This window comes from Xiphophorus maculatus, chromosome 20, assembly GCF_002775205.1.
Source record: "Xiphophorus maculatus strain JP 163 A chromosome 20, X_maculatus-5.0-male, whole genome shotgun sequence".
NCBI lineage: Eukaryota > Metazoa > Chordata > Actinopteri > Cyprinodontiformes > Poeciliidae > Xiphophorus > Xiphophorus maculatus.
In genome coordinates, this window is record NC_036462.1 from 32,794,726 (window position 1) to 32,822,368 (window position 27,643).

Genomic DNA, 27,643 nt, shown 5'->3' on the forward strand with positions numbered 1-27,643 from the left:
ACTGTTAGGGAAGCTTAATTGTGAAAAATTGGACCGATGTTGATATGCGATAGTAATACTGCTGTTATGCTAGATTTACCAATAGTTTATTTGATCATTCTTTTTATACGATCACTTGTTTAATCATAAGAATAATCGATAGATTACTTGTTTACTAAAATATTAGTTTACAACAACCCTACTAAAAATACATACGGCGTGTGAGAGGAGGCGGCATGCAGCACACTCACAAATCAAAGTTTTCAAAGACGTACAACTTAAACACATTTTAAAATTGATTTTTTTTAACATTTTGAATCAATTCTGAATTCCCAGGATGTGTGAAATGTGATTTTATTTCACTACTTCTACTTTTGGGTAAGACCATCACAAAGTGAGAGAAATAAGCAGGGAAGAAAGGCGCTTCTCTGACAGGAGGCACTCAGAACGCCATCACACTGGCCTGACATTCACCTTGGAACCATTTAATAAACATCGGATAAAGCTAGCATTCAGGTAATTTTCTGGATATGCATGTGTGTGTGCATGTGTGGGAAAAGCTGAGCGTAGGCCTGGGGCGGGTGTCTCACTGTATCTTTTCATACTGCCGTGTGCACTCTTCGTTTCCCAGAGACGAGGTTAACAAAACACCTCTGCAGGGGAGTCAACTCATGGAAGGACAAACACACACACACACACACACACACACACGCACGCACGCCCACACTCACACCATGGTCCCTCCTCTCATCCTGGCTCTCCCTCTCCTCTGTCTGTCTCCTTGGCCCCTGGTGGTTTGCTTGCTTAAATCCTGGGGGCCTAAGCCCACTGAAGGCCTGCGATGCGTAGTGCAACATCAACACTGCGAACGCACCCAGATCCAGGTGGAACGCTCCATCGCAACAGATCGTTCCAAGCAGCATACAAACCAAAACACTTTGTATCTAATATGATAGAAAAGTGATATTCATTACTAACTTTCATTCTCTCATTGCAGCATCCTTATTTTTAAGTGAGGATGTGTCAGGACCGCTAATATAAATTCATGATTTGCATGGAAAAAGTTTTTTATATCAGTTTTTAATCCAAGTACAAACAATCCCAATTAAGTAAAGTTATTTTTAATGAAATGCCAAGAAAACCACATATAGCTGAATCAGCCATTCAGCTATATGTGGCATTTTTACTGTTGTAAAAACAGTAAAAATGTTTACTGGTAAGCATTTGAAATATTTCAATTCAAATGCTTACCTCCGGTATAGATTAGGACTCGGACTCTAACATGATATTTTGATAAATTACACACAGTAGAAGCCTCGCTTTTTTCAGTTTTCCCATTCCTGGCACAAACTCCTCCTTCCAGTAGGTGGCAGTAGTGGCCCCTAAGATTTACTGGTCAAAAAATTAACGATGTATGGACAACAAGCAATAACCAGGAAAACGAAATCCAATCTGTACCCAGCCTCCCTAAAACACTAATCAGTAAGTAAAATATATTAATATAGCACCCATCACAGACATTAAAACCACAAAAACACAAACATAAAACTAGAAAAATTGCTGTTTCTAGCGAAACGGCCGCGAGAATGCATATTTGCAGAATGATTGCTGCAGAAAAAGCAAGAAACAGCAGAACATAGCATAAGAAGTATGGAAAAAGCAGAAGAAAGCTACAGTCATACATGGTAGAAATATTTTCCTAAAGAGCGAAATTGAGCCAAAGATATAGCACAGATTCGCAGAAGCAGAAATTAGTATAAAACCTGAAATGGTTGAAAAAGTTGAAAAGTGAAACATAGCAAAAGAAATAGCTTAATGTATCAAAAGAAGCAGAACATTTTGATATATGAATAGCTAAAATTGATTAAAGTTTGCAGAAGACCTTTGTAGACATTAAAAGCAGTAAAAGCAGAAGGCATATACAGAAAGGTAGACAAGCAGAACGCTGACACACACATAGAAACACAGAAATACATTGAAGGAATAGAAGGTGTGACATGTCTGTACTCCAGAAGAGTTTGATAGAAAACAGTGAGACCTGTAGTAATGATAGTTATAGTTCCTTAAAGTAGATATGCGTGGCTACATTTTAATGCATAAATTATTCCTGTGCAGTAAAATATGTATGAACAGCATCATTTTGTTTGTCAAAAAGCATGAAAAGTTCAAAAATAGTCCCTTACTAGAGCGTACACTCTAACAACTGACAGAGAATCCCAGTATAGGATCACTTGGTAAACCTGAAAACCATCCAAATCTCCATACAACTCACTGCAAAAATCGCAAGTGTGGAAAAACCACAAGAGATATCAAAAAGCCGAGACATTTGAATACAGTTTAGTCTTGTGACTTGTTTCAAAGTTGAATGGAGTTTCTAGGTCGAAATAGGCAGACGTAGTAAGCTTTGAAAAAGCAGAAGATTTTAGCAGAATTTTGTGGAATTTCAATGTATTTCAATGGGGCAAAAAACATTTGCACAAAAAAGCACAAATATTTCAGAAAGTACAATAGTGAGTTTTAGCAAAAGTCAAAGTAAAAATCTCCAGAAGAAGCAGAACGTTTTGATAATATGAACTAGCACAATTAGTTGAAGGTATAGAAGTAGCTGAATGTAGTAAAACGTACGGAACATTATATAATAATAATAATAATAATAATAATAATAATAATAATAATAATAATAATAATAATAATAATAATAATAATAATAAAGAGAAACAGAAACACTATAAGTGAGTATGCATGATGCATTCTCACTGATCAACTAAGCCTCGTTAACACAGTGCATGACAACTGCTGTCATGCACTGTGTCTTTAACTTTCCTATAGAGGAGTTTCAGCCACTCACCTTGTTAAAGATCACTGCAGCATTTCAGTCAGATAGAAGTCTGAGATTAAAGAAGGTCCATTCAAAAGCTCCGCTTTTATTTGTCAGTAATTCAGATGGACTTGCCGGTCAACGATTTTCCGCATCACCCAAGTTCCCTTGTGCTCAAAGTCAGAAACTTTTGCTCAGATTGTATTTTGAATTTTGCTATTTCCATTGACCTTTTCTAATGTTACACTTCAAAATACGCAAAAAACGTTGATAAAAAGATGGTTAAAAAACAAGATTTAGGTTCCTGGACCAGTTCTTTGTCATTTCTAAAATGTCATTATCAAGAGCAGAAGAGCAGAACTAATACTAAGGTACAGTATTGTGTATTTTTCAGTCACATAGTGCCATTTTATAGCACAATCAAGTAGCTATGTTACCTTCAGGTGTTATGATGTTTACTGCTTTGTTGTAGTATAAAACATTTTATACTACAACAGAAAATGTTGTAGTATAAAACTACGTTTTTGTATTAAAATACAATACAAACGCAATACAAAAATGCGTTTGTGTTTTAACACCTTGAAATTGGGCCTCTGTCTCTTTAAGAAACTCCTGCTCTTTCTGAAGCTCCGCCTTCAGGACGTCATCACAACATGGCTCCTCTGTTAACCCTTTAGGAACGGTTCCACCAGCGTTTCACTGAGAAGCAGCTCCTATAATGAACTCAGCAAACACACAGATCCATCAGGTGTTTGATCAAATTTGATGGAACACCAGCAAATTATGAAGCTGTCCGCTCAATTCAAAATAGAAAATATCATTAACAAATAAAAATGATGTTTTTGTTAGTTCTTGCATTTTTACCCAAAACTATGCATTATTGTAATAAAAGCCTAAGTCAATGTTAAGAAACTTCACTTCCTTTCCCTATGAAGTTATAAGTCTGTCCATTTTTCTACAATAAGGATATAAAGTTGAGCCCTTCTTCAGACCTTTCCTCATGTTTGCACACATAAAATGACAGTAGATAAAATTATTGAATTATTAAATGTTATTGCTGCCCTCCAACAATAACTTACTGTCTACCACTGTTCTTCATGAAGGACACATTTTTGGTTGTTCAACTATAAGTCAGTCGTGCCAATAGATTCCAAATCAAAGCCTTAAATCTCAGCTACTTCTCCATGATTAATGTTCTGCTTGCTGATGTCTTGCTCGGCTTCCAGCTGTGCTGTTCTCTGTTGTAAGGCGATAGAACTGGTTCAGAACCGTTTTATAACAGAACTCTGCTCTAAGCATCTCCACAACTGATTCCCTGATGTTCTATAAGAACTGGATTTATGTTCTCTACTAACTAATTAGATCCATTCTGAAGCTGCTTGATTTTAATTTGGGGTATCAGATAAATACAAATATTTCTCACGCTTTCTAGATGTTTTAAAATTTGAATCCCTTTTCCTTCCACTTTGTAATTCTGCACTACTTTGCGTTGTCTAGTCTCATTAAAACTATATTAATAAAGTATAAGAAATACTTTACAAGGCACCGATGAAGTGGAAAAGGGAGATGACGAATAACTAAACAACACGGTAAATTTTCATAAATGATAAAGACAAAAAAAATAACATGCATCCTTGCGACAGGAAGCGTCCGCACAGAAAACGCTGCAGTAAGTCTGTCAGGCCAATCGGTGGCGCTGTGACGCTGCCATAGAACTTTGCTACAAGCACTGAACATCCAGGTTTGGTTTTTGTGAGAGTGATTTTAAAAAGACGCGGCTCGCCTGCACACAGTGAAACATGAACTTTGACATTTTTCCCCATGGTTTCAAAAATGATTGCTTCTGGTCTCCCAGAACGCTGGATCAATGTAGACGCTCAGGCTAAACAACAAAATACTTTTATACACCTAAAATAACTCTCACGTGAACCGAATATAAGCTTAATATGAGATAAACAAAATTACACACAAAAAAAACCTTTAAAGGGATCTACTACGCAAACAAAAATCATTTTTGTTTTTGTCCTTCCAATTGGGTGTCTGTTGCTTCTAGAAACAGTCCATGTGCTAATAAATCCCAATCATTTAATGGTTTTTGATGAAGTGTGTGTGTTCACTTTGACTTGGGGGCGTGGCCAGCAGTAGCTTATTTGCATGAAAGTGACGTTACCTTGAGACAGCTCAGTTTAAAAACGGCTCAAGATAGAAAGGACAGAGCAGCTGAAACCTCATTATCTGAAACCTCATTATCTGAGGACAATTTTGTGCAAAACATTTTGTGAACATGTTTTGTATAGACCACAGTCCTATCTTAGCTTGTTTGAAAGGAAGCATAATGGCTCACCTTTAATGTGAATGTGAACCTTTGGTGTGAATTTGTGCTGGCAAATCAGACAAGCTTCAGATTCTGATGTTTCCTACATTTCATAAAACTTCTATGATTTCCTGGATTTTTATTTATTTATCTATTTCACCTTTTTGCAATTTTCTTTAGAATATTTTTTTTTTAAAAAGACTGTAAAAAGGAGCAAATAGAAGGCTCACAGAAGGCTCTGTTAAAGACCGCTTCACCGTGTTGGACTTGGACAAACCTCTTCACAAAACAGGACATGAATCTGTATGCTGCCTCACACCTCCATCCTTTTTAAATGTGTATTTATGTGAAAATATCCTCGTGTTTACCCCGCTGGCTCTGAGCACACACTGATGCTTCACAGGGACAGATGCATATATAGGAAACGCGGAGACAAACTGGAAGAACAGCTTCTTCTGGGCTGAGGCAGAAAACCCAAAATTCAGAGTCTCTGAACAGATTTTAGTGACATAAATTGGGCTGAATGAAGCCTTCACATGAAGCTCCTTTGGCAGATTTAAGGTGGAAATGACCTGAATTAACCCTCGATGCCTTTCTTCCTCAGAGAAAACACAGCATGCACAGCAGATTGTGGCCTGTGCACGGCGCTGTTCTCTCATGTTGATTCCAGCCATCATGCTATACTGTAGGTGGCTTCAAATAAAACAAGCTCTCATTATGTTCATCACACTATCTTTAAGCTGTTTTACATAAAACTACACGAGGAGAAAGTTCAGAAATAAAACATAATTCTACGTGTTCTTTTTTTTAGACTTAAACAACGGAATGGAAAGCGTCACTTTTAAGTGTAAAATTGGTGCTATACTGTAAATACAAATCTGTTGGGGGGAATCAAAAGAGTCATCAATTCAAAAATAAATGTGTCATTATTTTGGTAGGAAAAACAGCATGGAAGACAGATCACACCACAACAGCATTTTGTGGTTTTCAAGAAATTTCATTTTTAGGATATGCAAAAATATTAAAATGTAAAAAGTTTGGAGAGAGACATTTTGTTTTAAATGACTGCTTTATTTGTCCAGTTATATATTTCATATTTCTATGTTTATTTATATATCTCTTTAAAAGCACAGAGTTCTGCTGCTAATTTTCAGTGTCAAGTAATCGTAACGATTTGACCCGTTTATGCTGATTTGAACCAGTTCTGATTTCTAGGGCTGCTGATAAAATGGGCCCAATTTCATGCTTTTTGTCCTGCGGGTCAGAACTGGCTAATTTAACCTGCCTGTGGTAACAGACTGTATTAAATTGAGGATGCAAACATCTGTTTACTATAATTTTTGTTTTATAGTTGCTCAAACAATAAAATTCATTTTTCTGAAATCTGAATCTCATTAAAGATCCGAATCATAAAAAGGGCTTCAGTCTGTTTTCTTATTTTTTAAAAAAGTACATTTCCAAACTTTTGGGTGATAAATTGTTTCCTGTGTTGTTGACCATTTACTTATTTTATTTTTCCATTCTTGACTTGGGCTGAAATGAACCCTTTAAAAAGGTGCTTAATTGAAATATCACAGACCATATTTACAGTGTTTGCAAATAAGTTCCACTTGCTGCTGAAAATTTCTAGTTTGCCTTTTTTTTTAAATACATCTTTGTTACAGTTGTACCCAATATTTTATTCGATCATGACAATTACATCCATTTTTTTTTTTACAGTTAATGTGTCCTTGGGCTAAATGATAAAGTTATGGCTGATTTTCCAGCTGACCTTTAATATCAGGGCAGTTTTTGAAAATGAAGCCTAGGCGCAAATTCAAACTGGAAGACTCTTTTATCCCCACCGGGACCCGTTAATTGAAGCGACCTGCCCACAATCGTCGACCTATCAACGCCGGACCAAGCCACGTCACGTCCAATCATCGATCAAGTCCCAGCTGATACGGACCTTCATTCATGGCGTCCTTCGCTCTCCAGCCGAGCTCAACCCACCACCACCCCTTCTCCTCCATTCGCCCGGTCCTGAGGCCCGCACCCTTCTTCAACCTCCACCACCAGTGCCGGGCCCGGGGGGATGACGTTCCTAACAGCATCGGGATGCTCATCTGAAGCCTATCGCTAACGCTGCGATAACCGTCATCCCCAGCCGGGGCCCGAGCGCCAAAGACTTTAAATTCTGTTTGTCAATAAACTCTTCTAATTGTCTTCTCATCTCCGTCTGAGTCTCTCCAGATTGAAAGAAGGTCGGAGCATATTTCACAATACGGAACAAAGCATGGGCACCACATGAGTAGTTGGAAACAGGTTGAAGTTAACAATTTTTCCCAACATAAACAACCTGAAGTCAATGGAAAATGTGACTAATTCATAAAATCTGCAGTCTGACAGTTGTTAGAGCCAAAGAAGAAGAACAGGTTCAACGCTAACATGAAACAGAGTATGAGAATTTATCATGAGAAAGAAATGTCTCATACTGCGCCTCGCAAACTATTCACACTCTGTGAACATTTTCATATGTTGATGGTTTTTAAAACACCAAAAAAAAAAAAACTGAAAGTGTGTGTGAGTAGAGCCATGATTTAGGGTTTGTCTCCATCTTAGCACAACAAGAGATTGAAATTCTTGCCCGTTTTTATGGAAAGATTCCTGAAACTCAGTCAAAACGGTTGAAAAGTTAAACCCAGATTTGTGTTGTTGCCAATTTTCAAATGGATTTAAGCTTACACTTTGACTGGGCCATTCTAACACCTGGATATACTTCCATCCCAGTATGTTTAGGCCTGTCAAGCTGGAATGCAAGCCTCAGCTGTTGTCCAGGTTTTCTCCCATTTTTGCCCTGGAATTAGCTCCATATATATTATCATCACTACACCGCCAGCACTTTGTAACCCTTTGGATGATGAACAGCATTAACATGTAGGTGAAAAATGTAAATCTTTGTTAAATCTGACCAGACCATCTTCTTTCTCTTTTCTGGTTGCCTAAACCTACAAACAATACCTTTTTATTGGATTCTTTCAACCATGACTTTATCCATAATTTTCAATTGGAGGCCAATCGGTTCGATTGATCTCCAATTGAAAATTCAACATGACCCATGCTCCCAACTCCACAAACCCACCGTTCATGATGCCTTTAGATTTTCTACCAAAAGAATTGTTCTCAAATTGTGCATCCTTTCAATTATTACTCTCACATATCTCCCCCAAAATCATACACTGAAGTTTGGGGTTTTAACATGTTCAGGATGAGAATACTTCTGCTTTTTGTTGTTTTTTTTTACAATATAAATCTCTCTACCATGTTTTTAAAAGGGCCTGCGTTAAACCCAGAATCGGGCCACAGCTGTGTCCTTGTTGCGCGTGTTGTGCTTTCTCAGAGCTTCTCCCCATCGTCCTCCATCATTGTTTTGACTGCTGATAGTCTGTGAGATCAAAAGCTGGTCCTGCTGTACTCTGCTTCAAATCTGAGAGTGTGACAAAGAGGCTGAATGGACGGCATATTTTACACCGAGGAGAACTTGAACGGAGAAGATAAGACAGGAGTCATCTAGCAAACCCCGGTTGGATGGAACCGTCCTGACAAGAACGTGAACAAAGCCAGAACTCCTTCATTTGTTGGAGCTGCCAGGCTGATGATGCTTTACTGTTCGGCTGAAGAAGTCTCTCATGATTTATGAATGGTTTCACTTTTTATTTTTTTTAATGATTCAAAGTACGCTTCCTAAGTTGAAAGCACAACTGCAGAAAAAAACCTGAATGTGTTAAAAGGAAAAAAAAAAAAAGGTAAATGAAAACCCAAATAAAAAAAAATAAAAAACGTGAGACAACAATGACATCCAGTAGCTGGTTTTGGACTTAAAGAGCTTTGGTTCTCACAATAGGTAGGCGTGTGGGTCTTTGTATTACTGGCTGGGTGGGTCAAATCTTCAGTCATAATACTCAAAATGGCCTTGTGACTACATGTGGGAGGGAGGCAGCACCAGAAGGAAAGATAACACCGAGGACAGGATGTGAGAGAAAGAATGGTAACGATAAAGAAGAAGTTTGCTTGAAAAGAAAAGGAGGTGGAAATTCTGAAGGGTGAAAGGTGAAACAAAATCAAAAGTTCCCTTAACTTTACTGCATCACCATGCTCCCTGTGTGTGTGTGCGTGTGTGTGAGAGGGTTGCGGTGTTGGCTGTGTGTGTTATTTTTAGGGGCAAATAAGCTCTAGTGGAGCCGGCAGCATATAAATACACCCAGACACTCGTGGGCACACGCACACATACACGCACACACGCCCCCACACACCCCAACTCACTTTAACACACATTTGCGGAGAGACGCCGTAAAAGTCCCAGAGTTATCTCCACGCCCGGTGCCAGTGCCACGGCCCCAGCAGGCTGGGAGCCAACCAGTAGCTGGTTGTGGTTTTCGCCTGTATAATGTTCCGATCTGCGTACAATAGCTGTGAACAGCTGATTGGTTCTAAATGCAGGACCTGGCAGAAGATTCCTGTGCTTCCTGTATCTGAGGTCGAGAGTGAACGTAAACGAAGGTGAACGTCACCGCGGCCAATCACAGCGAGTTGGACCACATTAATCAGAATGGGGTTTTGTTGTTTCTAGTACTTGAGAGTAACGACTTCATTAATACTAGAACTAAAACTGAACCCACATTTACATCCACATCCTTTCTCATCCCTTCTGTTTTGAACATTAATGTTGGTAGTGCAACATCTCAGTAGTTTCAGGCTTTAGAAAACAAACATTTTCACTTTAATACTCGAAAACTGAGCTATGAGTTGAACTTGCAAATTCAGTCACAAATTGAAATATTTTCCCTGTTAAAAAATTTGTACACACATTCCACATTCCGCTAACGTTAAAAAAAACACACACACAATTTTGCAATTGCGGTGTTTTCATTAAATAGGAAATGGAATTAAAATAAGACATGACTAAGTTTCCTCACGCGATAAGTCATTAAAAAACATGCACCATCATCCTCCAAATACTCCCTTTCTTCTTCTGGGTTTGTGACGGCGGCGACATCCTGCTGTTGCTCATCTGACTTGTGTGATGAGACAAAAATGTTTTCATTGCAGTTATTTATTTTGGCTTAAGGATTACTACACAACAACTTCAACTCTGCTGGGATCTTCTGCTTCTTTAAAGTTTTTTTTTTGTCTAATTGAAGATAAAACTGAACATGGTAAATTTACAGTTTGTGACCTTTAGTTCTCTTCTGACATTAAACTAAATATACATCCATCATCTCCAGACCGATTTCTCTGCAGGGTTGCCAGGGGGCTGGTGGCTATCTCCAGTAGTCATTGAGTGACAGGTCGGACACACAGGGGTGTCAAAAGCATTTGTAATATGGGGAGGGGGTGAACTTTGAGTAGGCCAGCAGTGGCTTCAACTGAACTACTAACACTGGCAAAGTTAAACCAGAAAGTTCTATCACCCCATGATACCATCCAAACGTTGTGAGATGTCAATGGGACTGATGCAATATTCATATTTTCAGCAGACTGCACTAGTGATTTGCTTTATTGTTTATGCTTGGATCATACAGTGTGCACATCTCAAAGCAATACAAACAGCAATGCACACACACACCCACGCACACACCCCCACATACCAGTCAGAGTAATCATGTAACCTAACAGTCATGTTGTAGGACTGTGGGAGGAAGCCGGAGTACCCTGAGAGAATCCATGGGGAGAACAAACTGCTGCTACAACACCAAACGATAGCAGATCGATTGAATGAGTAACTAGCAAAAAATATGCATTTCTAAACCATTTTTAACTAAAAACATGTCATATTCATATGTCATTTGTTCAAATAAACAACTTTGACCAAATAAATGAACAGTGGAAGTCAGTATTATGTATTCAGTGGTACGATTTTGTGTTCTATGCAGAAGAACATCAAGTGTGTCCTTCCACCCAATGTTCTTTGGCAAAATGTCTAATAAAGTAAGTCACGTTCCACTGAGGTTCCGTCGAGTCTATATAGTTATGTTATGAGAAAGAACATAAACTGGCGACAAGATTTAATTGGATCCCTGATGTAACGACAGATAGAGGGAAATTATTCTGAAAGTGATAAAAAGACAAGAAAAGGAGAACAGGAGAAACTCTCTGTTTAGATGCTAATGTGGCTTCTGAGCTAGCGAATCACAGAGAGACGTGAGTAACACTCATTCCTTAAGTGAAGTGAATCACCTTTGATATCTGATTAGATTGATCATGTTCCTCTTTTTTGTTCCACATCTTATCAATAATTACACAGAACAAACACAATAACAGATGAAGATTAAATATAAGAATATTTTTGCAGTATCTGGGAAGAACGTGGATAAAATGTTTGCGACAATGTGCAAATTACTTACTAATAACTTACATCCTCTTCAATTAGTTGCACCGATAGTTAACTTCCTGTTTGATTTGTGATGCTTTTTGTTTTGAAGCATCACAAGCATTATGTGTTTTTGAACACTCAGCAGCTTAAAGGCAATCATACGGTGGCCGACAGGTGCAAATGCGCAGCAAAAGAGAAAACATGCAAACAAAAAAGAAGACACCCCCGAATGAAATGCAGCAAACAAAAAGAGAGACGCAAACACCCCCGAATGAAATGCAGCAAACAAAAAGAGAGACGCAAACACCCCCGAATGAAATGCAGCAAACAAAAAGAGAGACGCAAACACCCCCGAATGAAATGCAGCAAACAAAAAGTGTTGAAAACGGAAGTGCTCCAGACCACTAGGGGGAGTCAAAGAAAATAGTATTCATTTCTATGGGACCAGATGCAAGATTCAGAGAAAGAAATTTGAAAGAAAGTAAAGGTATCTTTCTGAATCTTGCATCTGGAAAGTGTGATTATTGTGAGAAGTCTGAAACAATAGAGCATGTTATTTTAGAGTGTTGTAAGTATGAAGAAGAGAGAAGATGCATGCTGAGAGAGTGTGTAGGTATTAAAGAAAGGTTTAATTTAATAGAATTTTTGAGGAGAGATTTCGGGAGTAGACATATTCAAATAATTATTCGGTATCTTAAAAAAAACAAAGCTATTTCATAGGGTATGAGTATAGAGCAAGTTGGGTGTGAATGTGTAAAGAATATCAAAGAGGGGTATATAAAGTCATAAGCAAGTTGGATAATATAAGCAGGTGTGTATGTGTGGGGGTATGTTTAATCAGGAGTTAATGGAGGGAAAAGGTAGAAAGTGAAAGTTTATAGACCATCTCGAACCACACTCCATACTGGTAAGTGGCGGTAATGCTACTGTAAGTTTGTTGCCAACCGCCAATAAATACCAAGAAGAAGAAGAAGAAGAATCTTGCATCTGGTCCCATAGAAATGAATACTATTTTCTTTGACTCCCCCTAGTGGTCTGGAGCACTTCCGTTTTCAACACTTTGTTTGCTGCATTTCATTCGGGGGTGTTTGCGTCTCTCTTTTTGTTTGCTGCATTTCATTCAGGGTTGTTTGCGTCTCTCTTTTTGTTTGCTGCATTTCATTCGGGGGTGTTTGCGTCTCTCTTTTTGTTTGCTGCATTTCATTCGGGGGTGTTTGCGTCTCTCTTTTTGTTTGCTGCATTTCATTCGGGGGTGTTTGCGTCTCTCTTTTTGTTTGCTGCATTTCATTCGGGGGTGTTTGCGTCTCTCTTTTTGTTTGCTGCGTTTCATTCGGGGGTGTCTTCATTTTTGTTTGCATGTTTTCTCTTTTGCTGCGCATTTGCACCTGTCGGCCACCGTACAATCAAGACAGCAGATAAGTTACCTACATAGAAGATAAGCATATAAAATGTGTCTTATTATCAGTCCTCATGATTGAGACAAAAGGCATGTTTATGATGTTTATTATGTAAATAAGTACTTGTTTTAAATGTTGTGTGATTTAAACTGGGCATTTGTTTAACTAGATGCCAAAACTAAAGATAATTTACATTTTAAACATCATTTTAAGTTATGTTAAAATTAATCAGTAAAGTATGCAAAGTATGCTACAGCTAATATGGCTTGACTTAATTACAATACATTTGCTTCTTTCTCTCCAAACTGCAATGGTCTATTAAAGGCCATTCTGTCAAACTTTTAACAGCGGTCTTCAGAAATGCAGTCGAACGGTCCCATAGTCCACATTGATCATTTTAAAACTGACAGTTGTATATTCCATCATCATAATGTTCAAATAACAATAATACTTGACTGAACGCCAAAGTGAATTAGTGGTTTTTTAATACAGCCTAATAAAAAAGACAAAAACAGACGGATAAGAAAACAGAATCAGAGGCAAAACTCACTGGTTTCTGATCAGTGTGAGCGCTGACTGATCAGGTAAGGCTCCAGACTTCACTAAGCCTGGCTGTTAGCCTGGTTTGTAGCAGACTGGCTGCACAGGTTAAATCACCATGGTAAAATATGTGTTACTAGTTTCGTGAATCGAGGCTTAATTAAGCCAGGATATCCAGAAAATCCAGCTTTAATCCTCTATTAAAGCTAGAGGAATGCTAGCAAGTTGGTCAGGTGGAGGTTGTTTGGTCATGTGACAGTGATAGTCATGCAGCACAGGATTGTGGGATGTTTAACTGACACAAAGAAGGTGAAATCAGCTGTGTGGTTGTTTTTTTTTCTCAATGTGTCAGCAGGGTAGTGAAATATATATAAGATATGTAAATATTGGTAAATATGGGTTATTGGCAGCAATATTAATATCTGATATTGACATCGGCCAAACTTTATCATCGGTGCATCTTTGGTTAAAAAACATTTCTTTGTGTTTTTGTTTTATTGATTTGAGCAACAATAACATAAATGCAATAAAAAAATGATTCTGCAGTGAAATGTTTCTTTAACTGTCAGTATCAGATTTTATCATCATAACCTAATAATACAACCAAATTCATCTTACATTTTAATAACATTCATAGTAAGACACAGTTTTATTAACTAAATTGATTATTGGTGTATAAAAGAATCATTTTGCTAGTAGAGATACTAAAACAGTTGGCTTTTATGACAAAAGATATTCAGTTACTATCACCTGTTTCTCTCCTAAGTAAAGGTAAAAAAAAATTGGCTCTCATCTAGTATTGCATTTATAATGAGACATTTTATCACAACCTGGCAGCTTTCAGGTTGTTTTTATTTCCACATTCACTTTGGACAGATAAGGAGATGAGCCTGCTTGTGAAAATTTGCATCATTCATGAGCAGCGAACAGGTCCTGACACGCAGCGTTTACTGGTTACTGTTTACACAGTTTAATGTGTGTTTGTGTGTGTGGGTGTGTGTATTGCAGATGGTTTCCTATGTATAATAAAAACGTACTGTATCAGTCAAGAATGTATTAATATACACAAATCCAGTATGAATAGTTTTTTAATTCACCGACATCAGAGACTTTGAATTTCCATGTTGAAATTGGATTTGTCTTTGGAATGAAACATTTCAAGGGATAAAACATATCGAAGCAGTGAATGTTTTCATAAATGGATTAAATGACACACTAATTATGTGTCACATAGTTACTGTCAAGTGTCGTTTCCAGTGAACCTCGCTGAGGTGTCTTCTCACAGCTCCAAACTGGCAACAAGATCCATCAGCCCCTCAGCGACAGGCAGGCCTAGAACCATGGATTGAATGATTCTCTGCCAAGTGCTTAGTGTCGTACAACTCCTCCGAGTCCGGCTCATTTGTTTTCTGTTTAAAATCACTTTTTAAAAAAACTGCTCACAAATGGATGAATTGTGCGGTCTGTAAAGATGTCTCACATTACAGAAGGGAAACGACTTAAGAATTTGTGTCCGTGTCGTTTGCGTTTGTGAGCAGATTTTTGGACTTGTAGTTTTGCTCTGGTAGAGTCTGACAAAAACGGACAAATGCAGAAATAATACTACACATAACATCAAGAGTACTTAATGTACTAGTAAAATTTTAAATGTATTTTTAATTTGCCATAAATAGGTTGTGCTGTTTCTAGATTGAACCCCGCTTCTGCCTATTCAAAGTTCAGTCCTAATGGCTGATATCATGTCAAAGAAAACAGCTGAAGTGCCTTGACACAATAGTACTAGACACTATTGGTAGGCACTTGCAAAGCAGCCAATCAAGGTCATTTTTCTTAGCTCTGGCCAGCTGCAGTGGAGATATGGAAGACTGTAGATATTAGCTTCACAGGACAACATTGAAAAGCAACAGTTTTCTGAAACCTTGGGTTGGACTCAACCAACACGATAGTGACAGAGACAGCGACAAAAGTTGAACCTTTTTCCACTTTCTTTGTGTCGCATCGCTGGCCGGCGTGTGCATATTTATGAGCTCAAAATTTCACATGCAGGAATTTTGTCGGTCGCTTGGCGTTTGACTCGACCCTTAAGACTGTGTCCAATGTGTGTATTAATCCATACTAAGGTCTATTTGGTTTTGAATTATTGAAACAGGCAGTTCTAAGAATTTTTTGAGATAATCTCAAGTATTTGTGAATTTCAGCCATTAGTGGGTGGCCGTGGTCCCTGACCCCCGCTAATACCAGAAATTAACTACATATATGTTGCAGCTAATGTCACACAGTTTGGACATATTTGTAGATATATTTATGAATGTGCTCCTCTACATTAGAAAGTGACTGGAAACAATCAGTCAACTACCATTAGTAGTGACCCAAGTTGGAGTCAACAAGAGTAAAAGGAATTGAAAGTTGACTTTAGAGTTAAGAACAGGTTCTGGTCTTCAGGTTAACGACATGATTTTGTGTTTGTTCTGTTCTTGCTCTTAGAGGAGTTTCTGATATGTGATTTCCTGTCCTATTCTGTTAAAGTTGGTCCTTTCTGTTCAGTGTTCTCTTCACTTCCTGTTTTATTTCTCTGTTTCTGAGTTTTTTCCCTATCATTATGCTTGTACACTTGTATAGTTTCTGTTCTGCCATTCATTAAATTGGATCCATTCTGGCCCTACTTGCCAAGTTTCTGAGTTTCTTTTCTGATATCACCACTTTTGGATGAAATATTTAGTTTTTGGACTTTCCTTTTGCACTTACTGTCCTCTGCCTCCTTCTTCGTCTGCGTTTGGTCCCTCAGAAACACACCAAAGTGACAACAGAGCGCAGCACTAAATATCTAAATGTGACAGTTTTGATTTGAGGAAAAGCCAACGTGGATATGCACTGCAGTGCCTCACAATGAATATGCCAGAGATATGCACACATGTTCACACACTCGCATAGCAACAAACAGAAAACCTAAGGAGTCATACTTTCCATACAATGCAGAGATACGGTGACATGATGTAAGTATATTTAGCAGCTGGGGTGAGCAAATCACATGTAAGATAAAGTTACAACAGTATTCACGTCTTTATCGCGATTGCCTTTGTTTCTCTATCTCTTGCATCAGGTTGACAGAAGACTGTGACGTCCTAACTTGAACTCACTGTTTCCCACAAGGGTTTCAAAAGTAAATAGCCTGTTCTTTGAGGTTTAGAAAGCAATGTGCTGTCTTCAGACAATAAATAAAGACTGCAATCCTTTCTGTAAAGGAGATTTGCGCCAGTTTAACTAAACAAACAAATGACTTTGAGCCAGTCTGCTCATTTTCTTAACCTGTCTCTATGTAATCCTTCAGGCGTAGTGAGGTTTCTTATCCACCCTCTGGTTAGAGATTCAGGCATTCTGATCAGCCTCTGAAAATGTGTTTTTACAAAAATGATTGATATGCTGACTAAATAATTGGACTGATTTAATTCTATATAGTTGAATGTGAATGGGTTCTGTTGGTCTTGGAAAGTGCCTTGAGAAAACATCCATCCATTGTTTTACCCATTCATCCCTGCAGGGTAGCAGAGGAACTAGTGCTACGTTCAGTGGTCATTGTGTGAGAGGCTGGGTCCATCCTGGACAGGTCGCCGGTCCGTCACAGTGCAGATGTTGCCATAAGAGAATTTTTGTGTTCATCACATGGTCAAACCCTGAAACTACCCAATAAACAATTCCTATTTGGCAACCTGCTGTCATTTTTGCAAATGGATGGATGGATGGATGGATGGATGGATGGATGGATGGATGGATGGATGGATGGATGGATGGATGGGTGGATGGATGGAGGGATGGATTGAGGGATGGATGGATGGATGGATGGATGGATGGATGGATGGATGGATGTCTCTCAGTTTTTTTTTCAAAATTTAGTCAACTTTAAGTAAATGGATTTACATTGATAGCCAACAATAAGTCAAACATATCAGTCAACCAAACTGTACATCAAGAAAATGTGAAAATTATTGCAGTTTAACATTTATTAAAACAATTCAGAAAATTTGGATTGTTTTGCAGCATTTATGAAATATTGTCATAATACAAAATAATACAATTATTACAAAAAATTACAAAATTAATACAAAAAAGCAATAATTTCACTCATATTTTTTCCATTGGTTTATCTCAGTTCTCTTAGTGCTCAGTTTGAACCTTAGTTCCATTATATGGTGCATTCACATTCACATTCACACCAGCCGCTTTAAAACGGCAGTATTATGTGTTTTCAAGGCACATAGTGCCACTTGATAGCACAATTAAGTCACTATGTTACCTTCAGTTCTAAAAATGTATTAAATATGACTTAAAAGAAATCTGACTTCCTAATTTAATGCCTTGAAATTAGGCCTCTGTGTCTTTAAAACCTCCTGCTCTTTCTGAAAGTCAGGAAGTCATCACAACATGGCTCCTCTATTAACCCTTTAACAACGTTTTTACCAGCATTTTGTTGAGAAATACCTCGAATAATGAGCTCAGCTGATGCACAATACCACCAGGTGTTTGCTAATTGCTGGTTGCTAGTCTGAAGGAGCTGAGTGGGGAGTTGTGGGTAGAGAGATGCTCTGTGAGGCAGAAGCTCAGAAGCTTTGAAACTGCAGCTCTGAGGAGAAGCTGAGCCTTGAAGGCAGGGTTAGGTCCAACCAGGTGATTTTCACAGCTGAGTGGTTGCCATGGGAGATTAAAGGATTTCTCCAACATGCATGAAAGAATCAAAGGAACACTCCAAGTATGTTTTTGATGAAGGAATAACATTAGAACTTTATATAAAGCTCAAAAAGGTCCATTTTACATGATGCTGCTCCTTTAATCGAACTCTGGTTTGATCACCTAGAAAGTCTGGCTCATTTGAGGAGCCATGCAGAATCAACTCTGATGCAGCTTGTAGTCATCACCTTAGCAAGCTGCAACAGAAGAGGCCCCAACTATTCTTAAATCATTTGTTTGGCAGCATTTTTGCTTTGGAGTAGGAACAGCAAATTGAGACAGACTCACAAACAAGACACAAACAATATGTATGCACAGAAAGCTGTTCACACGGCAAGGAGGCAGAAGGCATCGCCATAACAACAATTAGCTGGACATTAGTGGTACACTGAGATATGTCACAATCACAGAACACACTATAAATAGCCACTGGGAAATTGTCATGTACTGCAGACATGCATGATTGAAGAGTTTTGTAGAAATCAGATAAAGACAGACATCAATTTGATGCAAAATCTAAAATATTTGGAATAAATGCCTCCTTGCAGCAAAATTTTGATCTTGAAAGTTTTCTTAACATTAAAATATAGTGCTATCTGATATTACTATTTCTGATAAGTTCGACAACCACTACTTACTGGAAATGTGTGTATATCGCTGAAAAAATGATTGCAGCTGATTTCACCACTGCTTCTCTGATTCAGTTAAACTCACAATCCCATAATCCTTTTCTGCATCACTATCATTGTCATGTAACCAAACAAATATGGAAACAAACATCAGCAAGATGGAAATAAATATCATATTGTTAATATCAGCCCATTTTTATTTATCAGAGCGATACCAGTCGATTCAGTCGATTAACCGATATGTTAAAACATGAGTAATATCGGCCAATACCGATATTAGAGCCAATATATTGTGCATCCCTAACACCTTTGATATCTGTTTTAATTGGATTGGACTGCAAAAATACAAAATCTTAGTGAGTATTTGTGGTCCAAATATTTTTAGTACACTTGAAATAAGACAAAACTAGCTTACAGGTAACTTTTCCACAAGATATAGGAGCTTGTTTTAAGTCAATAATTCCTTAATATTCATGGGAAAGTATTAGTTACATTGAGAGACTTTTTCACGGATAGCAATAAATTTTTAATTGTGCTATCAGTGAAAGGAATCTGCCAGTGGAACTCATACTTTTGATCAATATTCAAGAATTATTGACCTAAACCAAGCTGTTCCATCTTATTAAAGATTTACTTGCAAGTTAGTTTTGCCTTATTTCAAGTGTACAAAGATATTTGCATTAGAAACGGGTAAATGGTAAGATTCAGTATTTTTGCAACATAATTAGCAACAATTAGCACATTATCTGAAAGAAATCTGAAATTGAAGTAACATAGGAAAGTGACATAGGAAAGCCGTTTCCTACATCAAGGTGAACTATCTATCATATCATCCAAGGTAAACTGAACATTCCCAGCACTTCGTGTGGCCGACGCAAGGTTAGAGAAGAACCAACAGAGTAACAGCGCGTCCTTGCAGCTGTAACATGCGGCCAGTTAAACAGCAGTGATGAAAAACGAAAGCTCACACGGGAAGCTGAATGATCTTGATGTCTGATCTAATCTCCTCTCATTAGATTTAGTGATCGGTTGAGGGCTCCCAGGGGTCACATGCATGAAGACATTGCTTACATGTAGTTGTCACATGTTTTATAGCTGCTTGTTAACAGTCCCTCTGACTGCTGGCCATCCTTTGACCCTTGCTGAAGCCTTGACGACTGCTGCGGACCACACAGATTCGTCTGAGCAGTGTAAATCCCAGAGAGCAGAGCGGCAGCTCCGCGGCCTGCCTGTACACGTCCTGCTGTGGGCTGCTGTCACCACACCTTCAGCTCCCAAACAGCACAATTATCCTGCACCCAGTGACAGAGTTCAAGGCAGCTTGAGCTGTTTGGCATGGCTTTAATTTGACTTCCACTGATGAATCTGTCAACAGCGTCAGTTAGACCGTCTGCAGCAAGATCCCGACGCAAACACGAGAGGGCCGTTATAAATCTCACAAGGTCGCCGTCACCAGGAAACGTGCGACGTCTACAGCAGACGTTTGTGTCAGCGGTGATTTGTCAGCTAATAATGGATCTCTGCGGCAGGTATAGTTTGTATTAACTGCGAAGGAAAGGGTGTGCAGAGAGGGAGAACTGACAAACAAGAGGTCGACCTCTAAAACGAACAGATTTTCTGCAGGTAATGGAAATGAATGGCAGCAGAGAATGGAGCGGAGCCTGAAGAGGAATGCAGAAAGTGAGCTAAACACCTCCCACAGGTCTGCTGGGAGAGCAGGCACACACATGTGGCCCAACCGACCGGCTCCCAGGACCCGGGAGGAGGCGACACGCCGGCCCAGCAGGGACTCACTGCTTTACGCCTCTAGTCTAGTACAAACCTCAGCTTCATCCACAGGCAGGATGTAATACTTAGAAATGATTTACATTTCTATAAAGGACAATTTCAAAACAAAGAATTTCTAGCTTCTTTGTTTTTCATCCTAAACATCCTCTCTGTTTCTGATAAAGGCACAAAGGTGTGTTTTTCTTCAGAAACCCTCAGTTCTATGTGATGTATTTAAAGAAAACTATCAAAACAATCACATTTGTCTTTAGTAAAGGAACAGCTTGTGTGAGTAGAGTTTTCTCTCGCTGTATTGGAGCATGATGTAACGCAGTGTGGCCCCTCCCCCACCTGTTGCTGTGCACTGTGGGTGAGCTGAAAGACAACTTTCACTGTCCTGTCGCTTCAAAGCAAAAAATATTTCCAACTTAATTCTATAGTTTCCTTCAAATGTGTGTTTCAAAATGAAAATTACAATAATTAAAAATTAGACAGCACTAAAAGTCAATATGTTGCGGCAATTTAAAAGTAGTCAGATTGATTTTTCTTCTCCTAAATTTTGAGTGAATGCAGACAGTAATAATGGTGTTTATTATTACTGTTATTATGTAAATTGTTTGTGTTTTCAGATTAAACCAAGGTTATTAATCCTCATGGATACAGAAATAACAAAATGCCCCCCAGCTGAGAGTTCTTCTACAATCATGAACATAAAGTGGCAGCATGTCCAGTTTCTCCAGCTAAATGGAGCCTAATGTCCTCCTGATGCTGCATGTTGTCTCATCAGAAAAGACTATTACAGTTCCCCTCACTTACAAGTACAAGGCCCATACCTGTAATAATCAATATCTTACATCATCTTACATCTTATATCAGGGAGATTGCCGTCATAAAAGTGTTCAATGACATCCATATAAATACGGACTGTGGAAGAACCACAGTGCTGGTTCTGTTGGACCTCAGTGCAGCTTTTGACACTGTTGACCATGACATGTTACTGAATCGACTGGAGAGTTGGGTCGGACTCTCCGGTCCAGTGCTTAACTGGTTTGAATCTTACATAAAGAACAGGAATTTCTTCGTTTCAATTGGAAACTTCCCATCAAAGAGGTCAAAGGTCACATGTGGGGTACCCCAAGGTTCAATCCTAGGACCCCTTTTACTCAATATTTATATGCTCCCACTAGCTCAGGTTATAACAGGAAATAATATTAGCTATCATAACTATGCAGATGACACACAGCTCCACATTATGATGTCACCAGGTGACTCAGAACCCATCCAATCACTGAACAGATGTTTAGAACAAACAAATGTGTGGATGTTCCAAAACGTTCTCCAGCTGAACAGAAACAAAACTGTAGTTATTATTCTTAGACCTAAAGAGGAACGATCTAGAGTTATAGATCTAGAGTCAATGCACAGCTTCAGTTATTACAACTAAAAACCAACGATCAGCCCCAAACCTAGGAGTAGTGATGGACTCTGACCTGAACCTCCAGAGCCACATAAAGACAGTTACAAAGTCGGCCTTCTATCACCTGAAGAACATTTCCAGGATTAAAGGACTAATGTCTCAGCCAGATCTAGAGAAACTCATCCATGCGTTCATCTTCAGTCGTATTGATTATTGCAACAGCGTCTTCACAGGTCTGTCCAACAAATCAATCAAACAGCTGCAACTGATCCAGAATGCTGCTGCTCGCGTTTTCACTGAAACCAGGAAGATAGAGCACATAACACCAGTTTTAAAGTCTCTCCACTGGCTCCCTGTAGCTCAAAGAATAGACTTTAAAATACTGTTGTTAGTTTATAAATCACTGAATGGCTTAGCACCACAATACATCAAAGATCTGCTGTTGTTGTATCAACCTTCCAAACCTCTCATGTCTTCCGGTTCTGGTCTGCTCTGCATCCCCAGAACCAGAACCAAACGAGGAGAAGCAGCTTTCAGCATCTATGCACCACAAAATTTGGAACAAACTTCCAGAAAACTGTAAAACAGCTGAAACACTGACTTCTTTTAAATCTCAACTAAAAACCCACCTGTTTAGAATTGTATTTGAAATGTAATCAATTACAAATTTATTGATGAAACTTGACTTAATGCTGTGTTTTGATTATTGATTCTATGTTGAAATTGTGTTTCTGTGTTTGTAATGATGTAAAGCACTTTGAAATGCCTTGCTGCTGAAATGTGCTATACAAATAAAATTTGATTGATTGATTGATTGATCATTTTGGCAATAGCAGGAATAATTGTTAGGTTATAAAGTTGAAGATGAAGGCAGGTGCATCAATCCAAAAATATCAGTAATATTGATATCGATATCACTACGGTGGTACGATTGATACTAGTTTCACATGAAATTTTATTTTAATTTTTGTTTTTAATTTAGTTTCTCAAATCGACCTAAAAACAGATTATGTTTTCTCAACCGATAAGTTTTTTATATTTACTTATTTTTCAATGTTCCTGTTTGTTGAGCTAATTTATTATTAAAACATTGTGTGGTCACCTTTAAGCTTTGTCAAAATTCTGTCTGAGGTTTTAACTAATTAATACAAAAGAAAAGCCACAAAGACTCCTGGAGGCCAGAAGTTTGAAGGTGTGTCAAACGTAAATAATAGAAAGCAGCGCATCAGTACTAGAGACACTGACCCAGTGTTCATTTGGCATCGGATCGATACCAGAGCTGTGCTTCATCCCACACCTCTAACGGTAATTTTTAAACAGAATGTCGAACTGGTCCAAAAAATATTTAGGTGAAAAAAGGAAAAATATCTCTTTAATCAAAATATTTCAGCAACTTCTTTTTCTACGAATTGTCTAAATATTATAGCCGCCTACAGTTTAATTTGTCAGTGAAAAGTTCTCCTTTTTAGAATAAACATGTCGGATTCTTTGTTTTGTTGAGTTTTATTTTGTGCAAAAGTTTTTTACTCCCCTATAGAGTGTCAGCTATTAAACCTCTGACAGAGAGAGAGTGTGTGTGTGGGGGGGAGGGGTGTGTGGGCGTGTGGGTGCGGGCGTGTGTGTGTGGGCGTGCGTGTGTGTAGGGGTGTGTGTGTGTAAGAGAGAGAGAGAGCCTGAGATGGTTAACAATTAACCTGAGCGGCCGCTGAGCCGGAGGTAACGAGCACAGGCGATGCAGAGATCAGAATGAAAACAGCAAGAGAACAGGTGTGTGTGTGTGTGTGTGGGTGGGGGCGGTGGGGGGGGGGGGGGGGGGGGTGAATATGTGCGCGCGCCGTGAGTATGGGGAGAAAGTGAGAAGCAGTGCTCCGGTCAGGAGAAATGAAAACAAAACTGGAGGCTCAGAAACTTACAGCCAGTTGCTGGCGCTGACGGAGAGGAGCGCGCAGCAGAGCATCAGGGCGCAGCGCAGAACAAGATCCTCACTCATCTCGAGAGGCAGAGACTGGAGGTCCGACGGGCCGAATAATCCCCAGGTAAGAGGGGCTCGAAGGACGGAGAGTAAACCAGACCGCGGGAAGTTAATCCATCGTCCCGCATCCAGGGGATCCCGTCCCGTCCTCTGCCTCTGGCAGCTTCCACGCCACGGCACAGAGAGCTCAGATATAAATGAAGAGAAACTAAGTATATTTAGAAAAAGAAAAAAAAAAGAAATTTTAACTTGATGTTTTTTAGTCTGTTTGTTTTCCTTTTCTGCTGCGCATTACTGAAAGCGCGTGGAGAGGTGAACGAGCTCTTCCTCCTTCTGCGCCGGTCTGACACGCTGAGTCCGTCCCGTCCCGTCGGCTCTGCCACATGCGCACAGCCTGAGCGGGGCCCCCTGCACACACACCGCCGTCTCTCCGTAAAGTCTGATGAGGAGAGACCGTGAGCGCTGACTTTAGCTGAGGGGCGGTGCCAGGATGGAGAGGTATGCCACCAGGATGGGAGGTTTTTTTCTTCTTCTTCTTTCCTAAATCTTCGTTTTCGTGAGGGGGATGAAGTAGGCGGGTTGAGTGAGCTGCTGAAGTGTTGTCTAGAGGGGTGTGTGTGTGTGTGTGTGTGTGTGTGTGTGTGTGTGTGTGTGTGTGTGTGTGTGTGTGTGTGTGTGTGTTTGTGTTTTAGAGTTCTCCTGGGAGGATGCAATAGCGCAGCCATTCACTATTGCCCTCCCATGCCACTCACCGCTCCTGTCCAACATGCACACACACGCGCCTGGCTCGCACCACACCCACACCCCCACACACCCACACACACACACCTCGGCTTGGCCTCGCCACCAAATATTCTGCGGCTAACGTGGCTATAAAAAGCTCGGCTGCGGAAGGTCTACGCTTAAAACCAGAAACATTCAAATAATCAGACAAGCGACACCATTGCAGCAGAACTTTGTACATGCAGGTAATAAACAGAGATGCGTGTGAAACTACTAACTTCATGACTGACGTGATAAAGAGAACGAGAAGAAGGCTGAGCAGTATGAGGAAAATTATTCATTCAAAAACACGGACATAAAAGTGTCTTGGTTTAAATGACGTTTGATGGATTCCAATTTGTCCATAATAATAATTTATTAACTTTATTTTGTTAATATTTTGGTGGTCCTCAGGGTTCTGGACTGGGATCCTTTCTGTTGTCGTTGCCTTCTTTAGGCAATATCAATGTTATATTTATTCTTGTGTTGGTGAAACCATGTGCTGCTAAAGAGTTACTGTAAGTTTGTACAACAAATAAATAAAACATAAAATTAAAAAAGGGATAAAAGGAAATAAAAAACAGGAAACTGGATTTTTATATATATATATTTTACTTTTTTTGTCATCCACCAACATTTGTAAATAGTTTTAACCAGGAGTGTCTCTCACCTTTAATTTAGCTTTACAGTCAAATGTAAGCATTTGCAGTTACACCTTCATTGAAAAAGTGTTATGAGTTTGACCCCAAGGTTTTCAATGACCTTACCCATGTCAGGCTGAATTATGCTAGAAGCGTTTAAAAAATGATGCAAATGCATAAAAAATCTCTGCCATCCTTGGTAATACATCAGTCCGAATTGGCTATTTATTCTTATGACAGTGCATAGGGCAGTGCAGATGAACAAGGAAACAAGAAGGTTTTGCATCCAAGTTCCTTAAATTCACAGTGAAAACTACAGTAAACAGTGTATGCACAGAAATAAAGATTCACAAGATATATTTTTGACGGGAAAAATACCAAAAATAGACCACACTTATGTATGGAGATGACAAGACAAAACTTGTTGCTGTTTTTCTTTCATGTGGCTCAATCCTTGTGTGTGTGTGTGTGTGTGTGTGTGTGTGTGTGTGTGTGTGTGTGTGTGTGTGTGTTTTGACAGTCAGTGAGATGCAGTGAGATAAGATAAGCCTTTTACATTTGTCAAGAGGAAAATCCAGGCATCGCAGGAGCAGATCGTACATTTAGGTGGAATGAAATGTAAAGCAATATATAGATTAAAAATGATGTTGTGACTGAATAATCTTCTATAACGCAATTGGAATAAGTGTTAATAGATGATAGATCACTGTAAACATAGAGAACTAGAGCATTTTTAGGGACCAACAGCATCAAATGAAGCCAATTCTTGCTGTAGATACTGTATATTATTACATTAGTAGGTTTCAAATTAAAACAGATGCTAACAGGTTAGTAATTTGGGCTTTCAAACTAAAACCTAGACATTTTTTCTAAATAAGAGCCTTAATACTTCATAGCTTGTTTAAAAAGAAAAAGAAAACGTCATTGATCCCAAAGGTAAATTCAATAATTTATATATTTTTATTGAAAATGTAGCTTCCACATTTGAATGGGACTAAAACAGTGACGAAAAGGTTACTGTTGATCTCTTAAAATAAAACTCAGCCAGATTCTTTTTCATAGGTTAGATAATAATCTAACCTACATGACGGGGTTTCAAATATCCCAAGGAGGTAAAATGGTAAAATGGTGCTGAAAAGGAGATCATGTTGGACCTTAGAAATAAAAGTTGTGTCCTTTAATAGTTCCAGTAAAAGAAAGTCGTTTCTCACGGCTCAAATAACCAACTTGATGTTCTGCTTGCTTGGTGTCACATGTAAAACACTGGGGTGTGAAGGAAGAAGACGACTTCACATCCGGTTGGCAAACAGCTGTTTGGTGGACATTACTGCCACCAACTGGTGAGGAGTGAGGGTCAGAATGGCAATATTGTTTAAAAAATTAGCTAAAAATGATGTGAATTATCAATTATTTATGTTTACACTATTAATACAGTACTCAGTATTTAGCACAAGTGCTATTGTGCGACTGTTTTATTTTCAGATATTTTACTCAAAAATGTTAAAGTAGCCACTGTATCGCCATGGCTGTTCTTATGGGCATAAACAATTTTTAAAAAACGCATAATGCATAAAACTAATTTAAAAAATCTAATCAATGATTTGTATACTACTTTTTACTAAGTCACTATTGAAATATTTAAAACTAAATTGAGTCGTATGGACATGGAATTGAATTGTGAAGTTCTTTACAAAACACAGCAGATTTATCTGTTTCATGTAAATCAGGGGTTTCAAACTCCAGTCCTCAAGGGCCGCTGTCCTGCAGTTTTTAGATGTGCCACAGGTACAAAATACTGGAATGAAATAGTTTACTTACCTCCTCCTTGTGTAAATTTGTTCTCAGAGCCTTAATGACCTAATTATTCTGTTCAGTTGCGGTGCAGCAGAGGCACATCTAGAAGTTGCAGGACTGCAGCCCTCCAGGACTGGAGTTTGAGACCCCTGAATCATGTCTGAGCGTTAAAAATATAAAATACAATATGCAGTGAATAATGATTTCCAGCAGTTTCTCAAACTGACACCTTTTATAAAAATAAAGAAAAAGAAAACTCAACAGGTGTGAAAGTGAGACATTGCTGCTGTTTCAGTCACAACAAAAAGAAAAGGAAAGACCTCAGTGAGAACTCAGAGACGGGAGGTTTCATCAGAAGGTTTTCTATTCACAAGTCAAGCTTAGTCTTGGGTGTGCACATGTGTGTGTGCCAGTGTTGCTGCTGGTGGACATGATGATTTGGGTGTTTGTGTGTGTGTTCACTAATCTCATTTCAGTTCCCAGAGTTCGGATAGCAAAATATTTAACCCCCCTGGGACACAACAGTACATAAGGCCCAC

The 27,643-nt window shown here is 38.8% G+C and overlaps 1 protein-coding gene across 1 annotated transcript in view; it reads right to left on the reverse strand.

Annotated features, from left to right (window-relative positions):
- The window catches only part of wnt4 (Wnt family member 4), a 38,309-nt gene extending 13,983 nt beyond the window's left edge, over positions 1–24,326 (reverse strand). The window contains exon 1 of the mRNA XM_023353472.1: positions 23,849–24,326. Within this exon, the coding sequence (XP_023209240.1) occupies positions 23,849–23,925 (77 nt within the window). The 5' untranslated portion in view covers positions 23,926–24,326. The remainder of the gene's footprint in view (positions 1–23,848) is intronic.
- Positions 24,327–27,643: the final 3,317 nt, after the last annotated feature.